Raw genomic sequence first — 25,401 nt, 5'->3', positions numbered from 1 at the left:
GAGGTCGGTTAGCTGGGTGATGGATTCGAGTTTGATATTGTAGAGATAGAGTCCGAATCCTCGGTTAACACCTTATGATAGTCTGTTAATTCGATTGACACGAATTGAGGATATGGTGGAGGGGATAAGGCTCACAGATATTTCCGAAGATGCTCAATGGTATCGCGAATACCTTGAGTGAGTATAGTTAGAGGATTCCAATGCTGGAGGCGCTTTGGGGTTGAAGGTCCACAGAAATGGAACGTACCCCTGCCAGTATGTGCATCCAGTCATCCCACCATAACTTACGGACTGTCCACAGCCTAGCCAAGACGCGTAGGATTATCACTGTATATGTGATTGTTGGTGTCGTAATAGCTAGAGCGATCATCACTTTATGATGGTTTTTATCGGACCGGTTGCATTGCGCAGTATCCCCTCGGACCAATTCTATGAAACCGCCGGGTTAGTTCTGGTAAGCTTGAACACTTTCAGAAAGTTGGTATACCTACGGATCAGGTTCTCTAATTTACAGGTTCTCACTGCACAGGCTGATGCGTGCTTGATGAACTCTTTATCTTCACACTGACATTGAATGTCAGAAAGTTCGCAGTGGGAGACAGAGACTGCGCGTTGTACACAGTTCAGCTATGTAGTTTGGGTCAGTTATAGAGAAATTATGGAGTGAATTGTAAGAAATACTGCACAAGGTGATAGGTTCTCTGGCCCATAACTTCCATTGGTATGCTGCGTAGCCACAATACTATTGAGACATAGTGGGGTCCACAAGCTGAAGATAACAACGGCAGCAGTAGAGAGTCTCATGTTATAATCTCAAACCTAAAAATGGCTCCACAGAATAAACAGCATTGCTACATTACCTCAGTAAACACCAGAAATATGAAAAAGAAATTGAAAGGAAGGAGAATTGAAAAGAATGAATGTTAAGATTGCACTACTGAAAATGTAGATCACTCACTGATATAGGATAAGGTACTACAGAAGACTACCCTTTGAGGAGCTTTTGGGCAGCACTAACGTCATCCTATCCAAGAGGAAGTTCGGCCGAGAGTCACTGCCCCCCTTGAATCAGGGACTCAGTGTCTAGAATTTCGACTTGTATTGTGTGGAAGGCGTATGAGATCATATCTACACAGATGGTTTGTCATGATTCGATACCGTGCTGCCATAACAAGAAGCTGGATTGTTTCGTTCGTTCTCTGACAAATCGTAAGTATTGTACACGGTCATAACCTTATTAGCGACTGGCTATTGTTGAGATTGGACGGATTATCATCCAGTAAGTCTTGCAGGCTTCTGGAACATATTACTGTTAGAGTTGAGCCACACGGTCATTGCCGGCCGGCAGTGTTGGTAGTCCCCTAACACAGTGTACTGTCCAAGTTATGGTATTAACTATTTCCTATTAATGCCCTCTAGCCTGTGAACATCTAAATAGCTAACCTGTCGGGGCCTCGTGGGAGCAGCTCAGCGACTCTACTTGCCCGGTTGATACAAATATCATTCCAATGACACTCACCTGCCCGGGTTAGATGCGATGGCCATGATATGATTCTGTGGCTCAGTAACCGTGCTCCAGAGCAAGAATTGGTAACCAGGTTGTTGATATATTATGTCGTTTTAGGATATTTGGGAGGTTTCCATTGCTTGAGCGGTACTCAAGCAATGGAGTTCCCTTTCCTGGATATGTACACTCACACAATACCATCCGAATCTAACATGCGATGCCGTGACGCAAAGTCATACAGGCTATCCCAATCTCGACACTGGTGCGTATTATTCCACCCATCCACACCTGTGACAGGGCTTCCGTCGTCCGCTAGGCCCTCAAGAGTGGCATCACTCGCACACATTATGGACTGTCGAAGTCATTATTAGTATAAAAGACCTATGAATGAATGACGTGTAAGGGAATCAAACCTGTCGAAGATAATCGATGCAGTGCTTGGTATGATCGCTATGGTCATCCCTGTGATGATGACCTGAGTGGTCTTTCGAGAATATGGCACTGTAAATGATGGCCTAGTGAGATTGTGTGAGCACAACGATCCATTATATGCAATATGCAATATACGGTAGTTAGACTTACGAGGCAGTGCATCTGGTGGAACGCTGAGATACAGTAGTATTCTTTGGATGGGTCTGGGTCAGAGAATACCGAAGAGTGCTCTTCGAAGGATAACGCTCCCGACTTTGTCCGCTTTACAGTAACAAAGCCTCTCCCGGCTGCTGATATGTGAGCAAGGATAAATGGACGAACAGTCCTTTATGTGATCACCACTCACGAGGTATTAATTTATTCCATACCGAGCCCGGTTCATCTGGAAGCTGATCTGTGTACTCGTTGTGTGGAAGGAAGGTCACTGCCCGATGAGGTACTTCTCGATGTTAGTCTCAACTATAGCGCAAATGAAAACATCGTAGAAGATGGAGACTAACCCTTCATATTCGGATATACAGATACGTAACTAGCCCCATAGGATGTCATTATTTTATAATATAAAGCCGCACCTAGCCCGGCGCATAGAAGAAATAATGAGGCCGTGAGAGCTAGAATTCCTTTATTTGTATGTACTCGATACCTCTGGGCCTTTATGGGAAAGGCATCGGAGGACGTATTTTCATCCTCAGAGCTGAGAGGCGTATATGGGTTTTTATAATGACCTTCCATAATTTTTTTTATACTAAGAGGACTCGAGTCGAAAGGATGATGAACTTCTAACAGAGAAAAGGGTTTGTGGAGAAACAAAACTTTTATGTCTTGAAATACAGGTAGACATTTTCAGGCTGTAGCTCCACAAAAATATATAATTACCCTCTAAATCTTGTCATATGCATCGCATTGGTGAATATAGTGCTGTTAAGGTTCGAACTGCTGAAAGATGTTTCTTTGTTTGCGGAGGTGAGTTCCGTGGCTTTTGAGTTCTTGGCTTATGCGCATAATAGTTTATTTCCGAACAATAAGTGAATAGGCGTCGACTTATTGAAGGCTCCCTTAGGTAATCTTTACGATGTGTATCATAAACGTATACCGTTCTCGCCATTAATTTACCAAAGTTGGTAAGACCAAACCCCAGGGTGTTCTTTGGAGCTCCCCCCGCAAGGTTCACCTTGGAAACATTGAACATATTGTACAGTATTCAGTCATACAGCCATTATTTGAACAAGGTTTGAGAGCAACAAGAAAAATGATTGGCTTGACTCTCGGAGTGGCTACAAGTCAGTTGTACAACGATCTCCTTGTGCGAACCTATCCCGACTCCCATCCTTGCTAAGACTAGTCTGTATTTCCTACTCCAACCTCCTCGGAAAAAATATATAATCGTGTATATCCATTGTGATAATAGGTGATCTGTGACTCTGTCTGTATGCAAGTCGACTTGACAGTCGCAGTTGTTCCAAGCCCCTATATGATTTTTGCAGTACTCCTGTATACGGTGCCACCTGCTTATTACTCTATAACAAGATGAATAATGAATCCATGAACTAAATGGAAGTTAGCAAGCCACTACTTGAGCAACGGAGGTTATGAAGTTGATATCTTCTTTGGCTCAGAATAATAACGGGCCTCAGTCATGCAGTATAACTGAGTGACTCATTGACGATGATGTTTGCTGCTTGCAACAGCATAGTCTGTTATCCATCCCAGGGCTATTTGCAAGCGGCATCCTGTATGTGCTTGGCGAACGAAAAATCTCTTTTTGAGAGACTTACTCACTACGTATGGTTAGGCTACGAAAAATGAAGGTCGCAGTATCCCATTTGTCATGCTTAGGGATAGGTGGTTTGCTGGTTAAACCCAGCGCTAATCAAAAGGGGAAAAAAAAATGTTTGGGGAGATATGGCCATTTATAATTGCTCTTCTCTCGTACTAATAGTAACACTATGACACTCGTTTTGTCTATTGGACGAATATCGCATAAGCTCGTATTTCCCCTCCCGTGTCAGACCAAGAATGTAACCCACATCTAGACAAGACAATTGACTCATCGCCTGAATTGCACATCATATAATAAATCTTCTTACTACAAATCGCATGACATCCTCTTTCAATTGGACAATTGCTACCTTGAGTGGAAGACTTCTTGATAATGTTTCCCTCAGAACCAACGACAACACGAAATAGCAACATCGCACTTATTCCCAAAGAATACGCCCACCAGGGAGATCTAGAAGCCATAATCACACGATACAGAACCCTTCGCCTAAGAGGCCTGAAAGAGAACCCAGACTCCTTCTCATCTAAGTACGAGGACGAAGTTGATCTCCCATACGAGAAATGGCTAGCTCGAGTTACCAACCCACAAGCGCGTTCCTTTGTCGCTTATGACGCCCAGGGGAACAACAACGTGGAATCTTTAGCGCTCCTTTTGAGTCGAGAATGGTTGGGTACAGTCACCATAGTAGGGCCTAGGTTGCTGCATGAAGATAACGAGGCTCTGTCAAAAGCACCATGGGATATGTTTCTTCCGCTAGAAGAGCGGGAGCTGTCTGAGAGAGAGACTCGTGATGCGACTTTGGTGTATATGCTTGGGGGCATGTTCGTTCTCGAGACGGGAAGACGAAAGGGGAACGGTCGTCGGCTGATTGAACGGGCTGTTAGTGAAGCACGGACGGAAGCTATTGAGGTGGGGGCAAGTCGTGTCTTAGTGGTGTCTGTCGCGGAACGAAAGAATGATGCTGCGCGACGGTTGTATGAGAATTGCTCGTTCGATGTGTGGGATGATGAGCTTGTATTGCAGATCCCACGGCACCAGGAGTGTGTTGCCATGGTTTTGGATCTTAGGCTGAAGGCAGGATCGCCTGATAATTAAGAGCGATGAACAGACAGGATGTGTCGTATGGCATGCGTTCATGGGGTATATATTTGCTATCGTATATTCTGAACCGGGAAATCTATGTGAAGATGAGTAGCACTACCATAGCGATAGGTACAGCAACGAGTACAATGGTAACGATTGACGCGCCGACAACATCGCCCGTTGTAACTTTTGTCGTTGTAGAAGAGCTCCCTTCATTATCACTTTCTCCAGCCGTAGGATCGCTGGTACTATTTCCTCCGGTTGTCGACGTGACTGGCGCACCTGAGGTATTCAGCCCGATCATATTCGCTGCCAAAATACTCGTAACGCTCATCTGTTCTTCGAGTCCACTCCAGCCGTCCCAAGTCGAGTTATACCATACAACACCGCAACTGTTGTTGTTGTGTCCAGTGCAGGTTTCAGCAGCCGCCACACCGGAACCTTGGAGTTTGGGAATAATCGTGCTGTATGTCGATGGTACTAGTAGAGCTGTAAAGGCTAACCACATGGAAAGGAGCCCCTTGAAAATGATCTCGTTGTTGTTGCAAACCTCGGTCGTTTCACAAGTGTAGTCGGACATGATGTTGCCGCCGTACTTTGTCGGGAAGAATCCGTCAATGGTTGCATTGAGTAGACCATTCACGGCAGTAAGCCATGTGGTGCTACCGTTCGTCTAGATATTGATGCGCCGTCAGTATCACCTGTAATCAATCCATGGATTGCAAGCTACTTTCGGCAAGGGAAGGATATCGAACTTACGTAGTTATACATGTATGCGGCACCGCCAATGTAAGCACCATAATTATAAGTCCACTGCGTGTTACCTTGCGATGTACAATTGTCATCCACATCTGTTGAATCGGCGACATTCCAAGTGTTGGTGTTTAAAAGAGGAGTAGAAGCTGACCAGTCCCATATCTTCTCAGCCCAATCGGCGTATGTTTGGTTATTGGTGTAGCGAGCGAGGCGCGCAGCCAGTTGAAATAGACCACCGTTCGAGATAGAATTCTTCATGCGATACCCGGCCTCGTAAGTCCAAATCTGCCAACGCATGCCTCCAGCGCATGATGAGGTATCCCACCGCTTGACCTGTGTGTTAAACACACCTTGGGCCAGAGAAAGCCACGAGTATCCATCGCTCACTTCGGGGAACTGTAACTCGGCAGCCGTTATCGCGGCCAGTCCCCAGAACATTTGATCATCATTTCCCTACTCGCAATTAGGGCCTTGCAAATAAATACTTCAATATAGACAAGTATTCTCACAAGGTAAGAGCTCCAGTTCGAAGGCATATAGTCTCCGTCTCCCGCCTGCCATTGCATTCCCTCGCTAACTTCGTCATTGTATGTCGCGTCGCCCGTAAAGTGCCAGTACTCGATCAGGGTCATAAACATGGCGCCCCCTTCCCACCAGGTGTCGGGTAGTTTTCCAGGAATGTTGCCGGACTCGTTTCCGTGATAGTAGTGCATCATTCCGTATGCCGCTGTGCTGGCCGCATCTTTGATGGACTCTGTCATCACAGCCACCTTAGGTGAGCACAACCGCATTGGTATAAAAGAAGAGGATGAATGAACGTACGCTCAGAGCTGACATCCACAGAGAAAGCCTTCACTGTGCGCAGCAGCTGAACCCCCAAATATACCAATGCCCCTCCATTTAACCAATTCACTCCCTGAACCATCGTGTTCAGATTATATTGCCATAAACTATTTGTTGTAGGGATCGTAAACTGCTCATCTATCGTTTGAGTGCCAAATCACGGGTCCAAAATATTTCCGCAGAAGTAATGTCCAAGAACTGGACACAATACCATACAGGGAATCCATCTTCTTTTCATTAAATTGAAAAATTTAGTCTCCTGGAGGGAAATGAGGTGGTGGAGTTCCTTCTCTCTACCAATAACTCTGTTGTTTTGATGGCTTCTGTAGTCTACGTCAGCAGTTAAGCAACCTGACCCTTTCGTGGAAGCGTCTTGGCTTCTTCTACTGCCGGCATTTGGCCGGCGGCTATGAGTGGAGTGGCATTCATACAGTCCTTCAAAAAGGTGGATCACCGGTTCTTCTTGGCACACTTTTGTGTACGGTGCAACAATTCACATTATGAATTGTCTGACGTAGGCTTTCAAGGTCAGTGCTCGATCTTATTCGTGGGACGTTCTGTTGACGCTTCGTAGTCATTAAAATCCTCATAGACTTGATGCATTATGGGAATTGGCCAGGTCGAGTTCGTGGTGGCTGGTGAGCTATTTTCTCACTATGAAAACCATCTCATCATTATTTCGACTGCCTCCCTCTTTTAGATTTTACTTTGGCTAAGTCGAGAGATTGCGCCAATACACATATTGGAAAACTCCGCCTAGAATCCCATGTACCTGAAGAAGCGCAGAGTACGGTACATATTGTCTATTTATCAATCGCAAAAGCTGAAGCGCACGAAGGAGAATGGCCCACGGCCTCTGATGTTGAATGGTCGCTTTTGCCGAATTCCATGATTCTCGGATTTAAGGTATAGGATTGAACCGGATTCTTTTACGGGGGAGGCAATGCGATGAAGCTACCCGAACCATGAGCCCTACGGCGAAGCCCTAAAATGGCTTCTAGTTGGGTGATGGCAAGTCTTAGCTATTTTTGAATCTGTTGAGTTATCATATTTACTAAATAAAATTTTCACTTTTGATCATTGTTAAAATCACTAGCCATCTTTTCTATTCTTTTCCAACAAACCACGCTAACTTAGGCGCTTCAAAGTGCTGGCGTAGACACACTGACTGGGCTTAACTAGCGCTACCAAAAATACTACAAAAGTTCGAGACTTCAAGTGAACCAAGTGGGGTTCGAGTTCCCGATTCATCCACCAAGTCAAATAAATCCGAGAACGCTGGGAGATTCGGACCACGGAAAAAGTACTTTTTTTTGAGAAAGAGATTTGTTTCAAATGGCATTTCGAAACACATTTGCATATCAGAATTCGCCAATGAAGATTGTTGTCAATGGATGTGGACTTTGACGTGTATGACAGTGTGGTCTTGTTAGGGCAAAGGGCGGGAGAAAACTCAAGCGAGGCATACGTATGCTCCGATATCAGATTTCGGGCAACCACGCAAGCCGCAGTGTCAACCACAAAAGTCAAGCTTTGAACGGGATCCACTTCTCATAGGCTACAACAATACTTTTAGCGATTGTTTTCAGTCTCCCCACTGTTCATGGCCAATTGACAAGCCTCGGCCTGAATGCCACGACTACGGTTAGGATGTCTTTGCATCGCATGGCTGGAAGCGGGCCGGCAAAGACAAGATGTTATGACTCGATGCATCCAATGGCCAGTGTGCATACTTTGTATATCCATGGTTTATAGTCCAACAAACTTGGGAAGAACTAGTATTAGCAGATCTCTTGCCAAGTTGCCACTTCCGACTGATGGGTACGAGGCCTGTACAAGGTCCAAGATTTGTCTTACTCTTATCTCCGATCAGTCAAAATTCTTATCCATCTCCCAGCCATATGCTTTACGTTCCCCGTGTGCCTATACTTATATAGTTTGTCCTTGTTCATCTAGCACATCCATAGCTGCATAGGTTGCCTCTCTTCAATCTACCCACAGTGACCTCCAACACCATCCCTCGGCACAAAACTCTAACATGTCTCTTCCATCTTTTCTTAAGTGGTCTGCGACGGCAGCGCTCATGGCACAACTGTGCGCTGCGCAAACCTATACTAGCTGCAACCCTCTAAAGAGTATGGCATTGACCGAATTCCTTTTCCTTAGCAGGCTTTTGTACGAGTGCTAATGGGATTGCTGCAGAGACCTGTTCCGCAGATGCAGGCCTGGTAAACTCTACCTTCTATACTGACTTCACCTCGGGTGACTCGGCTTTCAAGTACTGGAACACCACAGCGGGCACTGTGAGCAGCACCTCCCTGGGTGCTGAGTTTGCCATCAAGGAGCAGGGCGATGCTCCCACCATACAGAGCGATTTCTACATATTCTTCGGCTATGTAGAAATGAAGATGAGGGCTGCCAATGGCACTGGTATTGTCAGCACGCTTGTGATAGAATCTGACGATCTTGATGAGCTCGATTGGGTATGTCTTTCTCTCTAAGCCTTGTCGATGGACGGGTAAGGGGCTAACGATGGCAACAGGAACAAGTCAGTTCCTATGATAACCAAATTCAAACCAACTACTTCGGCAAGGGTAACACCACTTCGTATGATCGCGCTACCACAGTGACCGTCTCTACGCCTGAAGAGACATTCCACACCTATGCGATCAATTGGACTTCGAGTAAAACCGAATGGCTCGTCGATGGAAGCGTTGTCCGAACCCTCAACTACGCCGATGCGCTTGACGGTGAAAATTACCCCCAGACCCCCTCGCGGATCAAGATCGGTATCTGGGCTGGCGGTGACCCCGACAACGAGGAGGGTACCATTGAATGGGCCGGTGGGGAGACTGATTATGATGACAGCCCCTTCACCATGTATGTGGAATCGATCAAGGTTATCAACTACAACCCTGCCAAGTCTTATACCTACACCGATAAGACTGGTGCCTACACCAGCATCAAGGCATCGAATGTGTCGACTGCTTCGAACTCGACAACATCTACGACCTCTCTGTTCCATACAAACACGGTGTCGTCAAGCAATAGCTCGTCCTCGTCTTCCAGTGCAAGTGCCGCCGCGTCTAGCACTGCATTCAGTGGTGCTTCCACGCTCTCAAGCTCTTACCTCGGCTCTGTATTCGTGGTTGCGCTTGTCACTATGGCTACTGGCATGATTCGTATCTAAGCGATGTATAATAGGTGGGCTTTTTGTGTCCCCATCTTATCTTTATGAAGCCAACTTCTTTACCTTCCTTTTTAGTTTTCTTTGTCCCTCTTTGACCTTTAATTCTCAACAAGAGATATAAACAACGTAAATCTAGTCGGATGTCAGATATCACGCTGATCGGACATAAGTTAGCAGATGATGAGCATGTACTCAGTAGGGTAGTGTCAACTTTTCGAGAAGGTTAAACTTTCAGGTCCTCCTCTAATTCGTAGACATATCTCCATTTCATAGACGGTGTAAACCATCTCATTCTGTAAGAGATCAAGATCACGATACCGATGTTAGATAGTATGAATTCCGCAGCACCATAAGATGACTACATAGTGGGGGGAGGGAAGGGCTATGTTACAAGAGCTCCAAATCTCGAGCATCGGTGAGAGCGAAGAGCTAGTGATTGCTCTCTGTTGCGCCCACAATTCAAATCACATACTTAAAAAGAAAATGTTAGCAGTTTTCACCTCTGGGTTCGCCATTTGTAGACTTACTGGAATAAATAGGTAGGGAACTTCTCTCTCGTAGCGCTTCCAGGCCTCGCCGTTCTTCCTCTGGCATCTGTTAATATCCCGGTTGGTGCGATGGATAATCATAATCATGAAGAAAATAAAATAAAACCAGGGGAATGGGCTCCTATTAGCAGGCAGTTAGCTCTGATAGCTCATGACTTTTGCAAACAGACTCTCTTACTCGAAACCGGTGATGAGACCCCAAGACATAGAAAGAACATGTCAGGAACATAGTTTGGCTTTCGTATTATTGCAAACCAGTCATCAACCATAATATTATCGCCTGTGTCAGTTTCGATTACTTTGGGGTTCTTGATAGCCTGCCACGGGACTTGAGGGAAAGTATTCCGCTTGATGAGCTGACCCTTTTCTTGGTGGCGAAAGGCGTTCTTTTGACCATTTGAGCTATCCCACACCCAGTAGAAGAAGATATACAGAACCGCGAATGCGGAAAGGCTGTAACGATTCCAGCGATATTCCGAAGGATCATGGTTGGCTAGATAAAGGGCGCAATGGCAATAAGTGAACGGCACACCAGCCATATTCCAGAAGGTAAGCAGAAACCCCAGCTCTTCAAAGTACATGTCCCTGTTCCAGCATCAGCTTCGCTACTTCGTTGAGCCCTTGGTTTTCGAAAGTCTCACCAGCTTGTGATTATCATCTGCTCAGCCTTGACACAAGCATTGGTGTACAGGTAATGCGCTCCAGCTAAGAACACCACCTCCGCCGAGACATAGCCGTAAATCTCATACTGACGGGCTGCCACAGAGCAGGTAATAAGGAACAAAATAAACCACGGGATTCTGACCTCATAGAGCATCTTGAAGTCCAAGATACCAATGCGGGGATTCAACTCAGCACCCATGAGGAAATCATAGACAGGGGAGCCCGACAACCTGTGAGTTCGCCCGCGCAGGATAGCTTGCATGTAGACGATAAAGCTATCCAGAAAGCCGGACAGGGTAGCAACGCTCATAATAGAGCCAAATTCGTCAATCAAAGTGTACAAAGGGAAGGCACGAGTGAAATGCAAGACAGCAGCGATGGTAAGCGTCGCATAGAAACTGCAATAGGCGGAACAGTAGTAGGGAAGCGTTTTTCCTCCTTCGTGCTTCAGTTCCCGGCCGATGCTCGAAACACCTGGCATATAGCAGTACATGGCTGCCTCCAGAATGAAGAATATCCAGTAGATTGCCCATCCTTTCGCGGTTGGATAAGCTCCTTAAGAAATTAATCGGCATAAGTGAAACGCAAAGTCGGCCAGGGTCTGGTTTGCATCGGGCAGAGGAAGCTTGCCATCATAATATGTTGCACCAATCTACATGTAGCACATCAAGAGTGGAAAGCTCGTCATCAACAGCGCAGCACCGAACGAACCACCAAACTCGAATTCAGCTGAACTGCCATCGGTGGAGATATGGGTATTTGATTCATCTGCTTTGGCCCTCTTAGCAGCCAGAGCATCAGCAGGAGTCTTTCTCTGCATGGAGACCATCGTCAGTGACTGAGCTGTGATTTTTTTTGTTGGGGGTGGGGTTGGGTTCAATTGACGGGTTGTTGAAAGATTGTTGTTTTCGGAGGTGTAGCACTTTAAAGAATCACACTTATATTAGACTTAATGTAGCTGAGCTCAAGTAATAACTCCACCCTTCCTTCCCCCTTTTTATATATCTGGCAGTATAGTGGAGGGAAATAGCATTCAATTTGTATTAGTCTGCGTCGGGTCGCAATACTCTGGTTGCTACTCAGCTTAGCCAACTTCTACACCCAATTAAGGGTCGAGCTGAACCATGCTCCATCAAAAATAGTCGCCGAAAGTGAAAGCAACCCCACCTGTGCTTGCGTTTAGATAGTATATCGATCTCCGTTGGCATAGTAGGTGGGAAGCGAACGGGTTCAATCGAAGATTGAGCGGCTAGATAAGCGATGGTATACCTATCTAGCCGCTACGACCCTCTTATCTCAGCAAACTCAGCCTCTCTGGACAGGTGTAAGGAGGGGGTGTTAGCTGCTGGGGGGTCAGAACATAGTGGAACTATCTTAGCCCGGCACCTATATACTACAATATATATATTGGAGATGTTGTTCAGGCATCGCTTGGCACCGCTCCCGCTGAGTCAGCGGAATATCGGGTATCGGGAGCGGAAGAATCAAATGATCCGTATCCCCCGGATTGCGATCATCGCCCAAGTATCCACGTTCCTTAGCTAGCATATCCGCCTCCTATTTCACAGACACAATGGCATCCTCGGCGGAGAACTCTCCTTCCCCGGGCCCGGAGTCCTCCAATGAGCCCACGCCGCAATTAAACATTCCTCCCGATATCCTACGTCTTCGCGCAGAGATCTTCGCACTAGAGTCCCCGATCACGGTTTCCGTGACTGAATTTAACAATGCTTGGAAATATCTAGACAACATTTACGTTCGGAACCAAGCCAGATACGGACAAAAGAAAACAACCACATACTATTGGTGTCGACTATGGCGTACCAAAGCCTACGAGCCGAGCGTGTCGGATGAGCAGCGCAAACGGAAACGGACCGTTCGCGAACCAATTGGCTGTCCATGTCGAATCAGAATTGTTAGTGATGGCTATTATATGACTATCACCCGAGGCAAGGAGCCACACAATCATGATATCTCCGCGCTCGACTATAAACTCACCACCGCTGCTCGCGAGCTCGCTGCGCAGGCGGTCGCAAAGGGCAGTAGACCTAGTTTGGTCGCGCGAGAACTGAAGAACAGCGGTATTGGTGGCCAAATAACTTCCAAAGATGCCTGGAACGCTGGTAATGTTTGGGTTAGTCGGAAAGAAGGACGGCCTGCATGGCAGAAGCATTACCCTAAAAATGTAGGTTTCTTCTTAATAGGATGAAATGTCCTTGTTCTGAGCAACACTGCCGCCCGGACAACGCTCGTCCCTTTACCTGCTTTTCCCTTCCATTTTATTTGTCTTTGGCTGGCCCTGGCAACTAAATGATCACTTATCAGTCCGTTATGGAAGCAATCGTGGCCAATGAACCAGGGCCTCCTGATGTGCTACACCTCGAGAGTTACCCTAGACCTCCCCCTAAAAGTGGGGAGATCCTAATTGAAGTCAAAGCATTTGGTCTTAGTCGCTCTGACATCCTCGCCCGGCAGGGCCATACAGCCGATGCCAAGTTTCCACAAATAATGGGTCGGGAGGCTGTTGGCATTGTGACAGCGGGTGAGGGTACAGTCACGCCAGGAACGAGAGTCGTTGCTATGATAACGGACTTACTTCCAGAATACCCGGGCAGCTATGCACAGTACACTCGTGTCCCTGCTACCCACGTTCGAAGAGTCCACCCACTATGTAAGCTCTCGTGGGAACACCTCACCGTCTTTTCAGAAATGATCCCGACTGCGTGGAATGCCCTGTTTCGCGCCCTACGTCTGCATCCAGATGATCGTCTGTTGATCCGTGGCGGCACAACATCCATTGGTCTTGCAGCAGCGTGTATCGCTAAGCGACATTGCTCTTTCATAGCTTCCACTACCCGACAGGAATCCCGGAAGGAGCTTTTGGAGGGTGTGGGGGTCAATAAGGTCTTGATTGATGATGGGTCTCTATCACAACAGATCAAGTCAGAAGGACTGGAGTTCACAAAGGTTCTTGATCTGATTGGTGCAAAAAGTATAGCTGATTCCTTGCAATGTGTAAGACCATACGGAATTGTTTGCCAGGCCGGAACGATAGGCGGCGACTCAACAATTTCAGACTTCAATCCGATGGATGCTGTTCCGTCTACTGTATCCCTCACAACCTATAAAAGCTCCGCGGAAGACTTCAGAAACTTCCCACTGGACGTGCTGTGCCATGAAGTCGAATCTGGTCACTTGAAGCTGCCAAATATCCGAATTTATTTCTCCAACCAGATTGTCGAAGCACATCGAAGCATGGAAGCGAATCGTGCGGAAGGCAAAGTCGTGGTGCTTTGGTAAGTGGATTGGGCCTCATTGCTTCACGCGCGATTATGTACAATATCATTCCCTGGACATATTTCTTTTAGAAAACCGTATAATCTACTTGATTACGGAGCTGTTCTGCCACTCGAGGAGTTCGATGCTGCTCGCTTCTCGACCACAGACCTGGATTTATCCAGTTTAGCTGCATTCGGAGAGAAGCGCAAATGCGCCAGGTGAAGAAGCCAAAAGCCTGATTTGGCTACTCAATCGTCAATTTATAGACTCTTTCCAATGATACGAATGACTGCAACAAAATCGCAGATGAGCTGCTTCAAAAAGTCTCTATGAAGCTAGTGCTTGAATAATGTCAAACATGCAACTGTTCGAAAATTCCGTTAACACTGTAGAAATACATTTCTCCAGAATTTTATCCAAGTACCTTAGGGATCAACTATATTTATTATCCCTAGATCCACGGAGATCGCGCTTTTGGGTGTGACCTGCCCCTATTCTACGCTGACTCGCTGGATGATTTACGAGCGCTATGGGTGATTTCTATCATAAAATCTGAGGAGTGAAAGGTGGAGAGCTAAATAAACTTCTAGGTTATCTTCACCAGGATCGATGATGACTATGACGAGTTTAATGAGGTGTACAAGCAGTATATTATGCAGAACCCTGTATGAACTAGCATTGATGTTTCGGGGCTGCCGAAGCCGGCGGACATTGAGGTTAAAGTTGTTGCTGTACATTAGGGTCTGTTTCTTATTTGAACTCTGATTATGGCATATTGTGGCTTGGGTCAAGACTTTGCAGGCATCCTCGGACATGGTACTTTTACTCGGTTCTAGATTACTCTTGTATATCTTTGGTATATCAAGAATAAGCGATAGTTTCCTTTCAACAGTATCAAGTATCTTAGACAGCTTAATATCCTTCCGAGCACTGTCATAGATCTTAACTGAGGCGTCGATTATAGATATAACAGCAGTGATGCTGCCGATCACTTCCAGGCCTGACATCTTGCGAGGAGACGATAAAGAAACGTCTTGAGTTTTAACCGAGTGTCAACAATTCAAGGCGTCGTATACTGAAAGATAATAGTAGGATTTGATGGCCCCGTCAAAGTAGACATTCACCTTTAATAAGGTTTAAATATGCGTCTGGACAACATCGTCTGACTGAAAGCCAGTGTTCTAAAATTCAAACTATGCTTTGAATCCCCATGCCCATATTTTTCAAGTAACTGGTTCAGAGAAACATATGATGATCTATGCCACGGTGGTGTGTAGCTGATGTTCTAGGCTCCTTCGCTCCCCAATGTGGACTTGTTATATGCAGCATAACGTGCTTGTATTGATGTGGAACGGGCTAGAACGCACTCGTTACAGGGATACTTAGTTAGGCTGTCCATGGAAAATCCAAGTGCAAGTCGAACATACTCGCCATACTTTTGTAAGGGTTAGAATGGTTTCCGCATATGGCATTGCTGGGACTAGCGTACCTCGTATTCGCAAGACCCATTGGGCACCGGCAATGTAGCCTCATGATCAATCTCAACATATAACAGGAGAATTATGGTGAAGATGGACTAGTGGAAATCTAACTACAATGATGTAACATACCACCAATCAAAGCACTGTCTGGGTATCAGATCATGCCGCATGCGGCCGCGTTAATCTAGGTACTGGATGCGCCGTTATGTGCTACCACACGGAGACTCTGGGACGCTTCGCCTGGTTCTTCGGTAGAAAAAAAAAAAAAAAAAAAAAAAAAAAAAAAAAAAAAAAAAGCTGGGACTGACAGTGGCACCATATAACGGGCCGGAACCGTGGTTTGGTAGTTCACTATTTGGCCGTGAGTTCAGCCCGCAAATAAGATGGCATACAATGCGCACGGACTAGGAATGCGCTTCCGCCAAAGATGAATCAAATGTTGTCCGCGCGGTTGGTATCGAACGAACCCCAAGGGCAGAGCAATTCAGCCCCACACAGTTTGTGCGAGTCCAACATAGTACAGCCTTAGACAATAGCGATGCCCCTAGGCTCCTTATGAATCCTCAAACAGCGGCCACACCACCCTAGGTATCCAGTTGCGGTGGGCACCTAAAACTACGAATCTATTAACACAGAGGGACCGAGCATTCAGCCTCTTCCCTTCAGCTTAATTTAAGATTAGCGCCCGAAAGTGGGTGACAGCCGTCAATTTCTTGTACGCCAGATGACGCACGTCGGTCATCCGACTGCAACTCGGTAACCAGCATCGTCTGTTGTTCGGTTATCCGTGGTTCCTCCTCGCTGCCAAGTCATACTCTACATTCAGCTGACAACTCGTGGTGTGACCTTCTCAGATCCCAGGGTTGGGTCTGGAGTGTATGGGGAGTCTCTGGGAGCATCACCATGACGGAAAGCATCTTTGTCGCAGGTGACGACTTGGTGCGTTGTTGAGTATAAATTCAGGGGCTAATTCAATCCACCAGTCTTTGATCTAAACAAGACAAGTTAACCACGATTGACTACTGTCTTATCGAACTGGAATACATTGAGAAACATTGGTGCGGAACGGCAGTTGGTCCACCCAAACCATTCATTATGTCCCACCAACAACCTACTATTGACCCTACCAGGGTCAATTTCTACCAGGAACTAAGAGAGGCTGTCGGCGCCGAGGCACTACAGACCCTTGACCCCTCGACCGTTGGCGCTTCTCAGCTCGAAAGTTTGAAGCCAGCACCCGGCACTTCTACCACAGTGCCGGCAAAATACACATGTGCGACGCAGAAACCCATACCAACAACTTTCCAAGGGAGTGCCCACACAGCAGCACTTCAGGTTGGGCTTGGGAAGATTATTCCACGCTGGAAGACTGGCCCCGATAAATCCGTCAATTTTGCGGCCTTTGCAAACGGGTATCCGAAGCCAGAGTTGGCACTTATCGCTGCCCAAGCGTTAAAGCAAGCAGCTGACGAATGGAACAAATTTGAACTAGGCGTGCAACTCAAATGGGTAGCTAAAATTGAGGATGCTGCATTTGTCCTCTCCTTCGCGGGCAATCAAGATGGAGTCCTCGCCGAGGCGTTTTTCCCGAATGAGGAGGACCTGAACGTGCTTAACGTATACAATGCAGCATTCCAACCAGGTACTGTGCAGTACCTGAAAAATATTTTCTTGCACGAGCTTGGTCACGTCTTGGGTCTCCGTCATGAGTTTGCGCCAGAGCTGGAGGATGAAGCAGACAACTACACCGTGCAAATTGGTCCACGTAACCCGCTCTCGGTGATGGGGTATGAGTTCCCGCCTCAGATACAACCTTCTGACGTGGAGAATGTGAAAGCATTCTACAAATTTCCCGGGAAAGCTCTGGGTTGGAAAGAAGCACACACCGAAACTCCGAAAATGTCCATGTTGCTGATTAAGGACTATGATGCAAACAACTGAGAAGTTAGGATTTGCTCTGCCATTACCAAAAGCTAGCAGTGTACGAAAAGTTATCCTTATGTTTATGTAACTGGAAAGGTTTGAAGAATCATTGTAGCAGCTATGAGTTCAAATAACCTATGGAGATATTTTGTCCAAAAATTACACTGCTTCCTCCATAAGACGCATCAATACTTTAAACCGCTGATTGTTGTCACACGCACTTGACCTGAGTTCTCAAAGAGAGCACCGAGTACTACAGTGAATATTCAGACACTGGACTGCAGAGCTCCGAATCACAGGGTTCAGCATGTCCTAATATAGACTGTGTCTCCCGAGGCTTAGCCAGAAATCCTGAATAGGGGTTGACCAGCCATATCGGAAGGCCATCCTCATCTAACCATCTGCTTCGAAGAGCCATCGACAGCTGATCACCTAGAAGATCGATGAGCCTCGCCGCGCGCAAAATGGCCATGCCCGAACTGCCTTATACCAAACAGACAGATAAGTAGGTACATAGAACTGATCACTGCTGGCTGGCCACCCCACAAAGCTATCCCAGATGCCAATGGCGATAACTGCGGGTGTGGAGTGTGGAGACTAGAACAGGGTCCTCCACCGTTAATTAAACTGTCCAATATATTACAGTTTATAAATCGAACTACAGGGTAAGGCCCGTGAGACTCCTTTTAAATAATAATCCCTCTGACAATATAAGTAGTGAACAGAAGGGAGTACAGTAATAGTAAATTTAATAGAGAGGGTATACTTCGAAAGAAACTGTATTTAAAGAAAACTATTTTAGATACTCTGGTGTATGTATTATTTAGGCCTCGCTATGGGTCGGGTTCGGGTCTAATAATAGAACCTGTACCTATGGATTAGGTTTAAACACTGGATCTAAAATCTAAACTTATAATTTATAGGTTAGGTATATCAGCCTATAGATTATCGTAACGGCGGCTAGCTATATAGGTCTGACCAGGGCATTCTGAATCGTAGATTCGGAATTATTTGATCTTTTGACCTTGTGGAATATCAGGCCATGACATTATCTCTCACACCTAGACCAGTCTCAGGGGCTCTCATTGACATGTGGAAGCGTCGAAGGTAATGCGCTGTAAGTTGCATTTGTTGAGATACAATTGACATCTGAGTCAGTCACGAAGCCTATCAGATGTCCGCATTTGAGGTATAGATGCTATGAAAGAGTTAGGCTCCTGTTACGCCCGGGGTTTTGTCGTCAAGTCTGAGGCCAGTTAGTGGACCATGTTTGCAAGGGTTACTAACCTGAAGTGGTTCCTCGACCTCCGTCGTCAAAGGGTTGCGGCCTTGGTGGGACGGGAGTTGTTCTTGGACTGCTGTCGACGCAAGACTGCAGTTGTCACAGGGATGTAGTCAACACCAGACTGCCCTCGACACTAGACTGTTGTCGTTACAGGCAGGAAATGTCATGTCGAATCAAATCAGACTGAATCACACAAGTCGCACTGCATTGGTGTAAGGCACGAAAGGGTTGTTCACCCGGTGCACTTTCGAATATTCTAAGACTACCCTTAAACCGAGGTTCTACAGCGTGAAGGTCAATATGGCCATTATGAGCGGACGCTTGATTCTTAGCTTTCGTGAGTACTTGCCCGATCAAAGTGCCAAAATCGATTATTGACGGCCTCGGTAGATGCCATGTAACAATACGATCAAGCTGCAGTGAACATGTAATTGTTCACCTGAAGCCAGTAATGAAACACACCTATAGCCTCTTTAAAGGGCTCTCTGGCACTATAGCGAACGATCACTAATCAGTAGATCGCTCACCATGGACAGGTAACTCCTCACACCTCGGTTACATTGTACAATGCATCCAAGTTGGTACGGAGATAGTGGAGGTGGAGGAAGATATAATAGTTCGATTTAAGTAGCGATAATTACCCCGTCCTAAAGTTCTACCTGCATCTGAACTCTTCACTTCACGATATCCTCACTTGTACAGAGGTTACCTACCATTCAACCACCCTCACCATGGCTCAATATCAACTAATCACCACTACGCCAGACGACTACAAAATAGCGCCGTACATCCGTCCATTCCTCCTCTCCTGGCTCAGCTATCTTTTCATCGAAGCCATTTCCCTCGCCGTCGGTATTTTCATCATGACCGGCACGCGCGACCTTTTGTACAAGGTTATGTGGACGCTTGTGTTCTGCCCCCTAGGGATGGGTGGAACCATGGGCGGCCTCATAAACTCCTTCATTGTGGACCACTACTACGAAAAGAAGGCTGCTCATTTCACTGGAATCTTGACGTTGTTGGTTCTCAGTACATGTCAATATCTCTGTTACAACCTGGACAGACACTTGGGATGGTTCGGGGCCTCGGACCATCCTATATGGTTCCACCGGCGGTATCCAGCACTTTGGGAGATCGGTTATATGAATGGACTGCTTGTATTCACAGATGAGGGACAGGCGGGACTAGCTAGGATGAAACTATAGACACGCTCAGGTTGTGTCTCCGACAGAAGGATCATGGCTGGACACTGGAGATCTGGCTTCAGATGCTGATGGGTTGAGCGTGACTTTTGCAGTTGTTGTGTAGCCAGCAATACTACGGGCCAAGAAATTTTGTATAGGATGAGAGCTTCACAAAGTCTGAGCCGCTATTGGAATAGTGGGAAGGTGATAATTGATTAACACAATAGCGAAAATGCATTGGGCAAAACTACAGCTTGTGGGCAAGGGCCCGAGAACGGCCGCTTGAGAATAATTTCTCATTGCAATCGTACTTTCAAATTGCTATTAATTCCACAACATGTCGATTTTCTCTTGCATCTACATGTTTAGTCAGTATTAGCGACTTTGCCTTTCAGGAAAAGCTTTCCATGGGACTTAAAGTCCCAGCTTGAAACCACCCCAGCTGAGAGTCGAGAAGATCCCTTTGTGGTCGTAGGCAGCGCGAATGTCACGCATACGCTGCACATTCTCATAGGGGAATCCCGCGTAAGGGTCCTGCCACTCACCAGCATCGCCCATGTAGATGAATTCCGAGGCCAGGCCCTTTTCCCGATTGATAGAGTGAAGATGCTCTGTCAGCTGACGGGCCCAGGCCTCAACGCGCAGGTCATCTTGGGCGTTGGCCCATCCAGTGCTGAATTGCCAAACTAGAGTACCACATAAGTATAGTTTATTGACGGGCAATGGCATGGATTAAACTCACTCATAAGAGGCTCGGGTTCAAGACCCCAAACGTTACCAACTCCATTGGTCTGGGCGACGCGGAGAGAGCTTGGTGTGATCTCATTGAGTACAAAAGTTGGGTATAAGCCCTCAACATCGGAGATGTCGTCGACAGCGGCCTTCCAAGCTTTGTAGATGGAATAGAGCATGCCAGGATCTGGTTTCATGGTTTTGTGGGAGAACATGACACTTATTATCTCTTAGTGAGTGAATATGAGCATTCCAGGCTGCAAGGAACTTACCGAAACATCTGCTTCGGTGAATCAAGTGTCTCGGCCCATTGGCTTAGAGTGGTCACGTTGTTAATCCGCCGCGTTGCAGGGATCTTGGTGAAGTTAGCGAATTGGGACGGGGGATTGCTGACGCCTTCCTGTACACCAAGGAGTGAGGCAGAAGCAACCTTGGTAGTCGCATTGTATGCAACAGTAGCGATCATTCCGGCGGCAATGGGGTCTTTTTCGTCCACGCTGGCAGAGTGGCACATAGCCTCGAAGAAGGAAGGAAAATAGGTCTCGTTGAACACTTGAATACTGGTGGTAATCTGAGGAAGATCGAAGGTATTCAAGGTAAACTTGGTAACAATTCCATAGTTGTTGGCACCACCTTTCAACGCCCAGAACAGGTCGGGGTGCGAGACATTTGAGGCTACAACCTGAGTGCCATTCCCAAGAACAACATCGTAGCTGACAACATTGTCCATGGCATAACCGTACTTGTTGTTAAAATAATGGAAACCTCCGATCAATGCTAGACCGGGGACACCGATGGTCTTCAAGCGCCCACCAATAGCAGCACGCCTATAGGGCGCCAGGGCCTTGTAAACATCATACCAGGTCAGACCTGGGCCCACGTCAATCGTGTCATTGTGAACCTGGTAAGAGTCCAACCCGCTTAAGGCAACAAGAACGCCACCGTCGATATTGTTAGAACCGGGGTACTACAATCGGGTTAGTGGCCCGTCACGTTGGAAATCAGAAATAGAGTCTCACATTCATATGACCGCCACCACGAACTGCAAACTGAGCATTGCATGCACTGAGAATCTGAAGAGCACTGGCAACTGCATCGGCTGTGTCAGGTACGAATACACATGCCGGGGAAAGAACGGCTCGAATGTCCCAGTAGTCATCAACAGTTTGTTGGGTATAGTTTTTCTGACCAGGCAGAATCACGCTGCGTCCAAAGGACTGGGTGAGTTTCCTGCATGCGCATTGCTCGTTCTTGGTAATCTGCACGTTACCGCTGGGCGTGCTGATCGAAGAACCTGTCGTCGAAGGAGAAGGGCTCAAGCTAGCAGATGCTAGAGACCAGATAAAAGGTCCGGCGAGATAGAAGAGTTTCATGTTGTCTTGATCAATATGAAGAGGATCTGTTTGGAAAGCGACAAGTCGATTGAATCAAGAGGCATAACACTTTTATTTATTTAAAAGATTGACAAATCTCCAGGAGATCTCTGATAGTCTCATAGTATCCACCGATGGAGCTATGGAGCCTAAATTCCTGCTTCTAGACAGGTTCCAATGATTATGGCCTCGTTCGATTCATTTTGATTGGCGTACCGGTCCATTAATCTGCCGTTAGGCTTCAACGAAAAATTGTGATCTTCTTTGTGGAGTTGGGGAAGCTAGGCTTCTTCTTAAGAACGACATACATAGGAAGATAGTATGAAACCATAAAAGTGGGGTACATGATCCAATCCGAACACGAACCCGAACATCATAGCTTATTAACTATAGAAAGTATGATCAAGGAGAGTCGTATTTGGGTTTAAATTCGGACCTGAGTTAACTAATCACCCTACAGGGAAAGATCATCGCTGAGTTAGTTTGATGTTTAGTTTGGTCAGTCCGAGCACATCCGAGGAATTCTTACAAGGCTAATCAAAGGAGCAAGACTTCGGTGCACGTACACGCATTCGTGTAGACAAGACGTGAGTTGAACTCGAGAGAAGCCAGTTCGGCATCTTGAGCAGGACCTTTGAAAGATGCAATGGGGAGGTCTCTTTTCTGCAGCACTGAGATGGCTTATGGTATGTTGAGCTACATTTGACCATTTGTGAGATAAGTAAAAGTCTCCGGTCACCAATCAATCCGCTCTTGATGCTGGTCGATCTTTCTGCTAGACGTGGTGTAGGCTAGTCGTTAGGTTACCTCACTCACGATCGGTCCCATATTGTTGTCTATGAGATTCAAAGTCACCCTGTTCGTTTTCTTTCCGTTAACCTCTTGATTTTGAAACTCTAAATTCGTGTGTGAGAATTTTGTATAGGCTACGAAAAGAAGTATTAATGTAGCTCTGTATTAGCGGGACGAAGCCTTCGTGTCTAAATCACGCAGAGCAATCTTTCTTTGGGTTGCTGGTTTTATATAAAGACACAGGGGCAGAATTGATTATTATACACTATATACTAGTTCTTGGTCTCAAATATACCTTCAGCGGCCCTTTATCCCACATCAGATAATTTCTTTGTCTGATCCAATCTTTTGCTCTCTGCGGCAATCTTCATGTCAAAGTTGAATATAACAAGAGCGAGAATGAGATGCATTTCGCTGTATGCAAGACTATGTCATCTGTGAGTAGATATTCAATACACTAGGAATCGTGCAACACATACTTTCTCCCTAAACAATTCCTTGGACCGGTATGGAACGGCTGGAATGCATCACGGCGATCGTCTAAAAACTCTGGACTCGATAAAAATCGCTCCGGGTGGTATGTGTTGGGATCTTTGAAGTGTTTTTCGCGGCGATACAGGGCCCATTGGTGAATAGATAGAACAGTCTGTATCCGTACATGTTACCAGGTAAGCACTTTCTAAACTGATGCTCCAACCAAGCTTGAATAATAAAAGTTTCAATATGTACTTACCTTCCCCGGTATGTATTCACCTAGAACCCAAGAGCCTTCCTTTGGACAAACACGAGGAAGGCCATTGGCGATTGGAGGATACATGCGCAATGCCTCATCAAGACAGGCTAGTATGTATGACAGCTTGTTGACACTGATCAAGTTGATCTCTTCTTGATGATTGAATTTGGAACGGACTTCGTTCTTCAACGTCTCGTAGGCATTGGGATTCTGCAGCAAGAGATAGGTAACTCCACTCAGGAGTGATGCAGTTGTCTCAGACCCTCCAATGATCAAAATCTCGGCATTGGCAATCAGTTTGTCAAGGCCAAGTTTCTAGCCAAACTTAAGTTAGGTGAAATCTCTAAGGAGTCAGGAAGCACGGGCAACAACTTGACTTACAAGTTCATCCTTATTCCTCAGCAAGCCGTCAATAAGATCTGGACGTTTTTCTGTGATAGCGGCTCGACGAAGCATCTTAGCCTTTGTCAACTCTTTGTGTCTCTGGTGGGCTTCTTGCATGGATTTCGGGACTAGTAACAAGAGTGTGCTCTTCAATCGAGGAACAAATGATAACGCCTGCATAAAAGAGCCCAAGTATGCTCCTTTGAAAATTCCTTTGATCCATTGGTCATAGTTGCAGCCTTCCAAGCACCCAAAAGGCTCTCCAAATGCTAAGTCGCCGATGATATCGAACGTTGTAAATTTATACCAATCCAAAATCACCAGGCTGCCATTTTTGCAGCTTTGATAGAGCTTCTCGAGTGAGAGGTCAACGTACTTCCGGATGATAGGCTCTTGAGCTCTCATACTTTTCTCTGAAAAGCCATGGGCCATTTGCCGGCGCAACCGTCTATGTTCATCAGTGTCCTCATTGACAATGTGAAGAGGCTCATTGAGTGGGCGATAGAACCACGCAGCTTTGGCCATTTCCGGCTCTCCATTCTTATGGCCAAAGATATCTTTCCAAGCATCAGGGTGAGAGAATGCAAGCTCATCAGGAGCAATACGAACAATATCTCCGTAGCGTTCATGCAATTTGAGCATATCAAACGGAAGTGTACCGCGAACTGCACGATAGAAGTATGGAATGCGAGAAATGGCATGCGATACCGGCCCAGGGAACCGATTCAATGGATGAAAATAGACATTGTAGATGGCCATGCCTAACATGTAGATAATTGGCTAGATTTCTCATTGTTAGCAGAAGCTTTATTCGCTTACGTAGGAGAAATACCGCTGAGATTGTGGCTATTAGGACAGATTTGGCGTTTACCAACGCCGCAGTGCTCATTTCTTGAAGCATCCTTTCGAGTCGCACAACGCAGATGGTCGTTCGAAGCAATTGATAGTACCAAAATATAGTAAAATGAGTAGCGCTATTTATATGCAGTGTACGGCAATCGTACGACTTTTGCTAACCATGAGGCTAAAGATAGCCAGGCGCAACTGTGTGATATTGTATTTCACATAGAAATTATTGACTCAGTAGTAGAACGCCTCTTTCCAGATCATATTTAGATCGTACAGAAATTGAGTCAGGCTAAGACACTGAAGTGACTGAACCCGAAGGCTAACCCGAAGACGAATCCGAATACGACGGAAGATCTGTAAACCCTAAAGCCAACATAATAGTATGGCAGCGGGGAGGGGCCTAAACTGATCCCATTTGGAATAGTATGGGTCTCTGAATCATTTCAGGTTTGGTTAGTAGACTCAACTATGGCGTGTCTGCAAGGCTTTTTTGGGAGCGGGGCTGGCGATCTTGAAACTACTAGTACCAATTGTTGTCAACCCAATATATTCTTATCCGCTGCCTAGAAGAACTATACTTCTGA

The 25,401-nt window shown here is 46.2% G+C and overlaps 11 protein-coding genes across 11 annotated transcripts; 5 read left to right on the top strand and 6 right to left on the bottom strand.

The window, feature by feature from the left end:
- Positions 1–161: 161 nt before the first annotated feature.
- F9C07_2279003 (uncharacterized protein) lies at positions 162–1,054 on the bottom strand (the record flags this gene model as incomplete). The annotated part of the gene is made up of 4 exons (XM_071510345.1): positions 682–1,054; positions 492–627; positions 248–429; positions 162–172 (listed from the first exon to the last, which is right to left on the bottom strand). Coding segments are annotated over exons 1-4 (450 nt in total), but the record flags the coding sequence as incomplete, so codon positions are not given.
- A 358-nt stretch (positions 1,055–1,412) lies between these two features.
- Positions 1,413–2,923, bottom strand: F9C07_2135969 (uncharacterized protein). Its single transcript, XM_071509143.1, has 5 exons — positions 2,440–2,923; positions 2,286–2,378; positions 2,090–2,226; positions 1,921–2,022; positions 1,413–1,859 (listed from the first exon to the last, which is right to left on the bottom strand). Exons 1-5 carry the CDS (start codon positions 2,669–2,671, stop codon positions 1,695–1,697), a joined length of 729 nt encoding a protein of 242 aa, XP_071365589.1. The 5' UTR covers positions 2,672–2,923; the 3' UTR covers positions 1,413–1,694.
- A 1,168-nt stretch (positions 2,924–4,091) lies between these two features.
- Positions 4,092–4,814, top strand: F9C07_596 (acetyltransferase, GNAT family; the record flags this gene model as incomplete). The annotated part of the gene is made up of 1 exon (XM_041284273.1): positions 4,092–4,814. One exon carries the CDS (start codon positions 4,092–4,094, stop codon positions 4,812–4,814), a length of 723 nt encoding a protein of 240 aa, XP_041141302.1.
- A 41-nt stretch (positions 4,815–4,855) lies between these two features.
- Positions 4,856–6,646, bottom strand: F9C07_1033726 (glycosyl hydrolase family 76-domain-containing protein). Its single transcript, XM_041288742.2, has 4 exons — positions 6,381–6,646; positions 6,068–6,312; positions 5,562–6,011; positions 4,856–5,475 (listed from the first exon to the last, which is right to left on the bottom strand). The coding sequence occupies exons 1-4, from the start codon at positions 6,481–6,483 to the stop codon at positions 4,897–4,899; spliced, it is 1,377 nt and encodes a 458-aa protein (XP_041141303.1). The 5' UTR covers positions 6,484–6,646; the 3' UTR covers positions 4,856–4,896.
- Positions 6,647–8,439: 1,793 nt separating this feature from the next.
- F9C07_594 (cell wall glucanase/allergen F16-like protein) lies at positions 8,440–9,591 on the top strand (the record flags this gene model as incomplete). The annotated part of the gene is made up of 3 exons (XM_041288732.1): positions 8,440–8,536; positions 8,604–8,884; positions 8,944–9,591. The coding sequence occupies 3 exons, from the start codon at positions 8,440–8,442 to the stop codon at positions 9,589–9,591; spliced, it is 1,026 nt and encodes a 341-aa protein (XP_041141304.1).
- Positions 9,592–10,288: 697 nt separating this feature from the next.
- On the bottom strand, positions 10,289–11,631 carry F9C07_593 (putative C-14 sterol reductase; the record flags this gene model as incomplete). Its single annotated transcript, XM_041288743.2, has 3 exons — positions 10,289–10,724; positions 10,781–11,357; positions 11,514–11,631. The coding sequence occupies 3 exons, from the start codon at positions 11,629–11,631 to the stop codon at positions 10,289–10,291; spliced, it is 1,131 nt and encodes a 376-aa protein (XP_041141305.2).
- A 600-nt stretch (positions 11,632–12,231) lies between these two features.
- On the top strand, positions 12,232–15,816 carry F9C07_2278999 (uncharacterized protein). The gene is made up of 2 exons (XM_041288733.2): positions 12,232–12,987; positions 13,128–15,816. Exons 1-2 carry the CDS (start codon positions 12,376–12,378, stop codon positions 14,100–14,102), a joined length of 1,587 nt encoding a protein of 528 aa, XP_041141306.1. The 5' UTR covers positions 12,232–12,375; the 3' UTR covers positions 14,103–15,816.
- A 43-nt stretch (positions 15,817–15,859) lies between these two features.
- Positions 15,860–17,667, top strand: F9C07_2278998 (uncharacterized protein). Its single transcript, XM_041284274.2, has 2 exons — positions 15,860–16,490; positions 16,546–17,667. Exon 2 carries the CDS (start codon positions 16,658–16,660, stop codon positions 17,501–17,503), a length of 846 nt encoding a protein of 281 aa, XP_041141307.1. The 5' UTR covers positions 15,860–16,490; positions 16,546–16,657; the 3' UTR covers positions 17,504–17,667.
- A 1,834-nt stretch (positions 17,668–19,501) lies between these two features.
- On the top strand, positions 19,502–20,120 carry F9C07_2208690 (uncharacterized protein; the record flags this gene model as incomplete). Its single annotated transcript, XM_041284275.2, has 1 exon — positions 19,502–20,120. One exon carries the CDS (start codon positions 19,502–19,504, stop codon positions 19,973–19,975), a length of 474 nt encoding a protein of 157 aa, XP_041141308.1. The 3' UTR covers positions 19,976–20,120.
- Positions 20,121–20,368: 248 nt separating this feature from the next.
- On the bottom strand, positions 20,369–22,059 carry F9C07_588 (putative FAD-binding oxidoreductase; the record flags this gene model as incomplete). The annotated part of the gene is made up of 4 exons (XM_041288744.1): positions 20,369–20,640; positions 20,697–20,905; positions 20,959–21,653; positions 21,706–22,059. The coding sequence occupies 4 exons, from the start codon at positions 22,057–22,059 to the stop codon at positions 20,369–20,371; spliced, it is 1,530 nt and encodes a 509-aa protein (XP_041141309.1).
- Positions 22,060–23,159: 1,100 nt separating this feature from the next.
- Positions 23,160–24,736, bottom strand: F9C07_587 (putative cytochrome P450 monooxygenase; the record flags this gene model as incomplete). The annotated part of the gene is made up of 4 exons (XM_041288745.2): positions 23,160–23,277; positions 23,331–23,497; positions 23,585–23,899; positions 23,966–24,736. 4 exons carry the CDS (start codon positions 24,734–24,736, stop codon positions 23,160–23,162), a joined length of 1,371 nt encoding a protein of 456 aa, XP_041141310.2.
- Between the last annotated feature and the right edge of the window lie 665 nt (positions 24,737–25,401).

The sequence above is a fragment of the Aspergillus flavus genome, chromosome 1 (assembly GCF_009017415.1).
Source record: "Aspergillus flavus chromosome 1, complete sequence".
Taxonomy (NCBI): Eukaryota; Fungi; Ascomycota; class Eurotiomycetes; order Eurotiales; family Aspergillaceae; genus Aspergillus; species Aspergillus flavus.
The sequence above is the reverse complement of the archived record's forward strand: the minus strand, read 5'-3'. Positions and strand labels throughout refer to the sequence as shown.

Bases quoted from the DNA above. Each gene is read 5' to 3' on its own strand.
- F9C07_2278998 (XM_041284274.2), top strand. From the start codon at position 16,658: ATGTCCCACCAACAACCTACTATTGACCCTACCAGGGTCAATTTCTAC.
- F9C07_1033726 (XM_041288742.2), bottom strand. From the start codon at position 6,483: ATGGTTCAGGGAGTGAATTGGTTAAATGGAGGGGCATTGGTATATTTG. The intron at 6,313-6,380 runs GTACGTTCATTC...CTGTGATGACAG, and splicing joins TGTGGATGTCAGCTCTGAGC to AGTCCATCAAAGATGCGGCC. The intron at 6,012-6,067 runs GTGAGAATACTT...AATTGCGAGTAG, and splicing joins CGAACTGGAGCTCTTACCTT to GGAAATGATGATCAAATGTT.
- F9C07_2135969 (XM_071509143.1), bottom strand. From the start codon at position 2,671: ATGGAAGGTCATTATAAAAACCCATATACGCCTCTCAGCTCTGAGGAT. The intron at 2,379-2,439 runs GTTAGTCTCCAT...AACATCGAGAAG, and splicing joins TGTATATCCGAATATGAAGG to TACCTCATCGGGCAGTGACC. The intron at 1,860-1,920 runs GTTTGATTCCCT...TGACTTCGACAG, and splicing joins GCATCGATTATCTTCGACAG to TCCATAATGTGTGCGAGTGA.
- F9C07_2278999 (XM_041288733.2), top strand. From the start codon at position 12,376: ATGGCATCCTCGGCGGAGAACTCTCCTTCCCCGGGCCCGGAGTCCTCC. The intron at 12,988-13,127 runs GTAGGTTTCTTC...ATCACTTATCAG, and splicing joins AGAAGCATTACCCTAAAAAT to TCCGTTATGGAAGCAATCGT.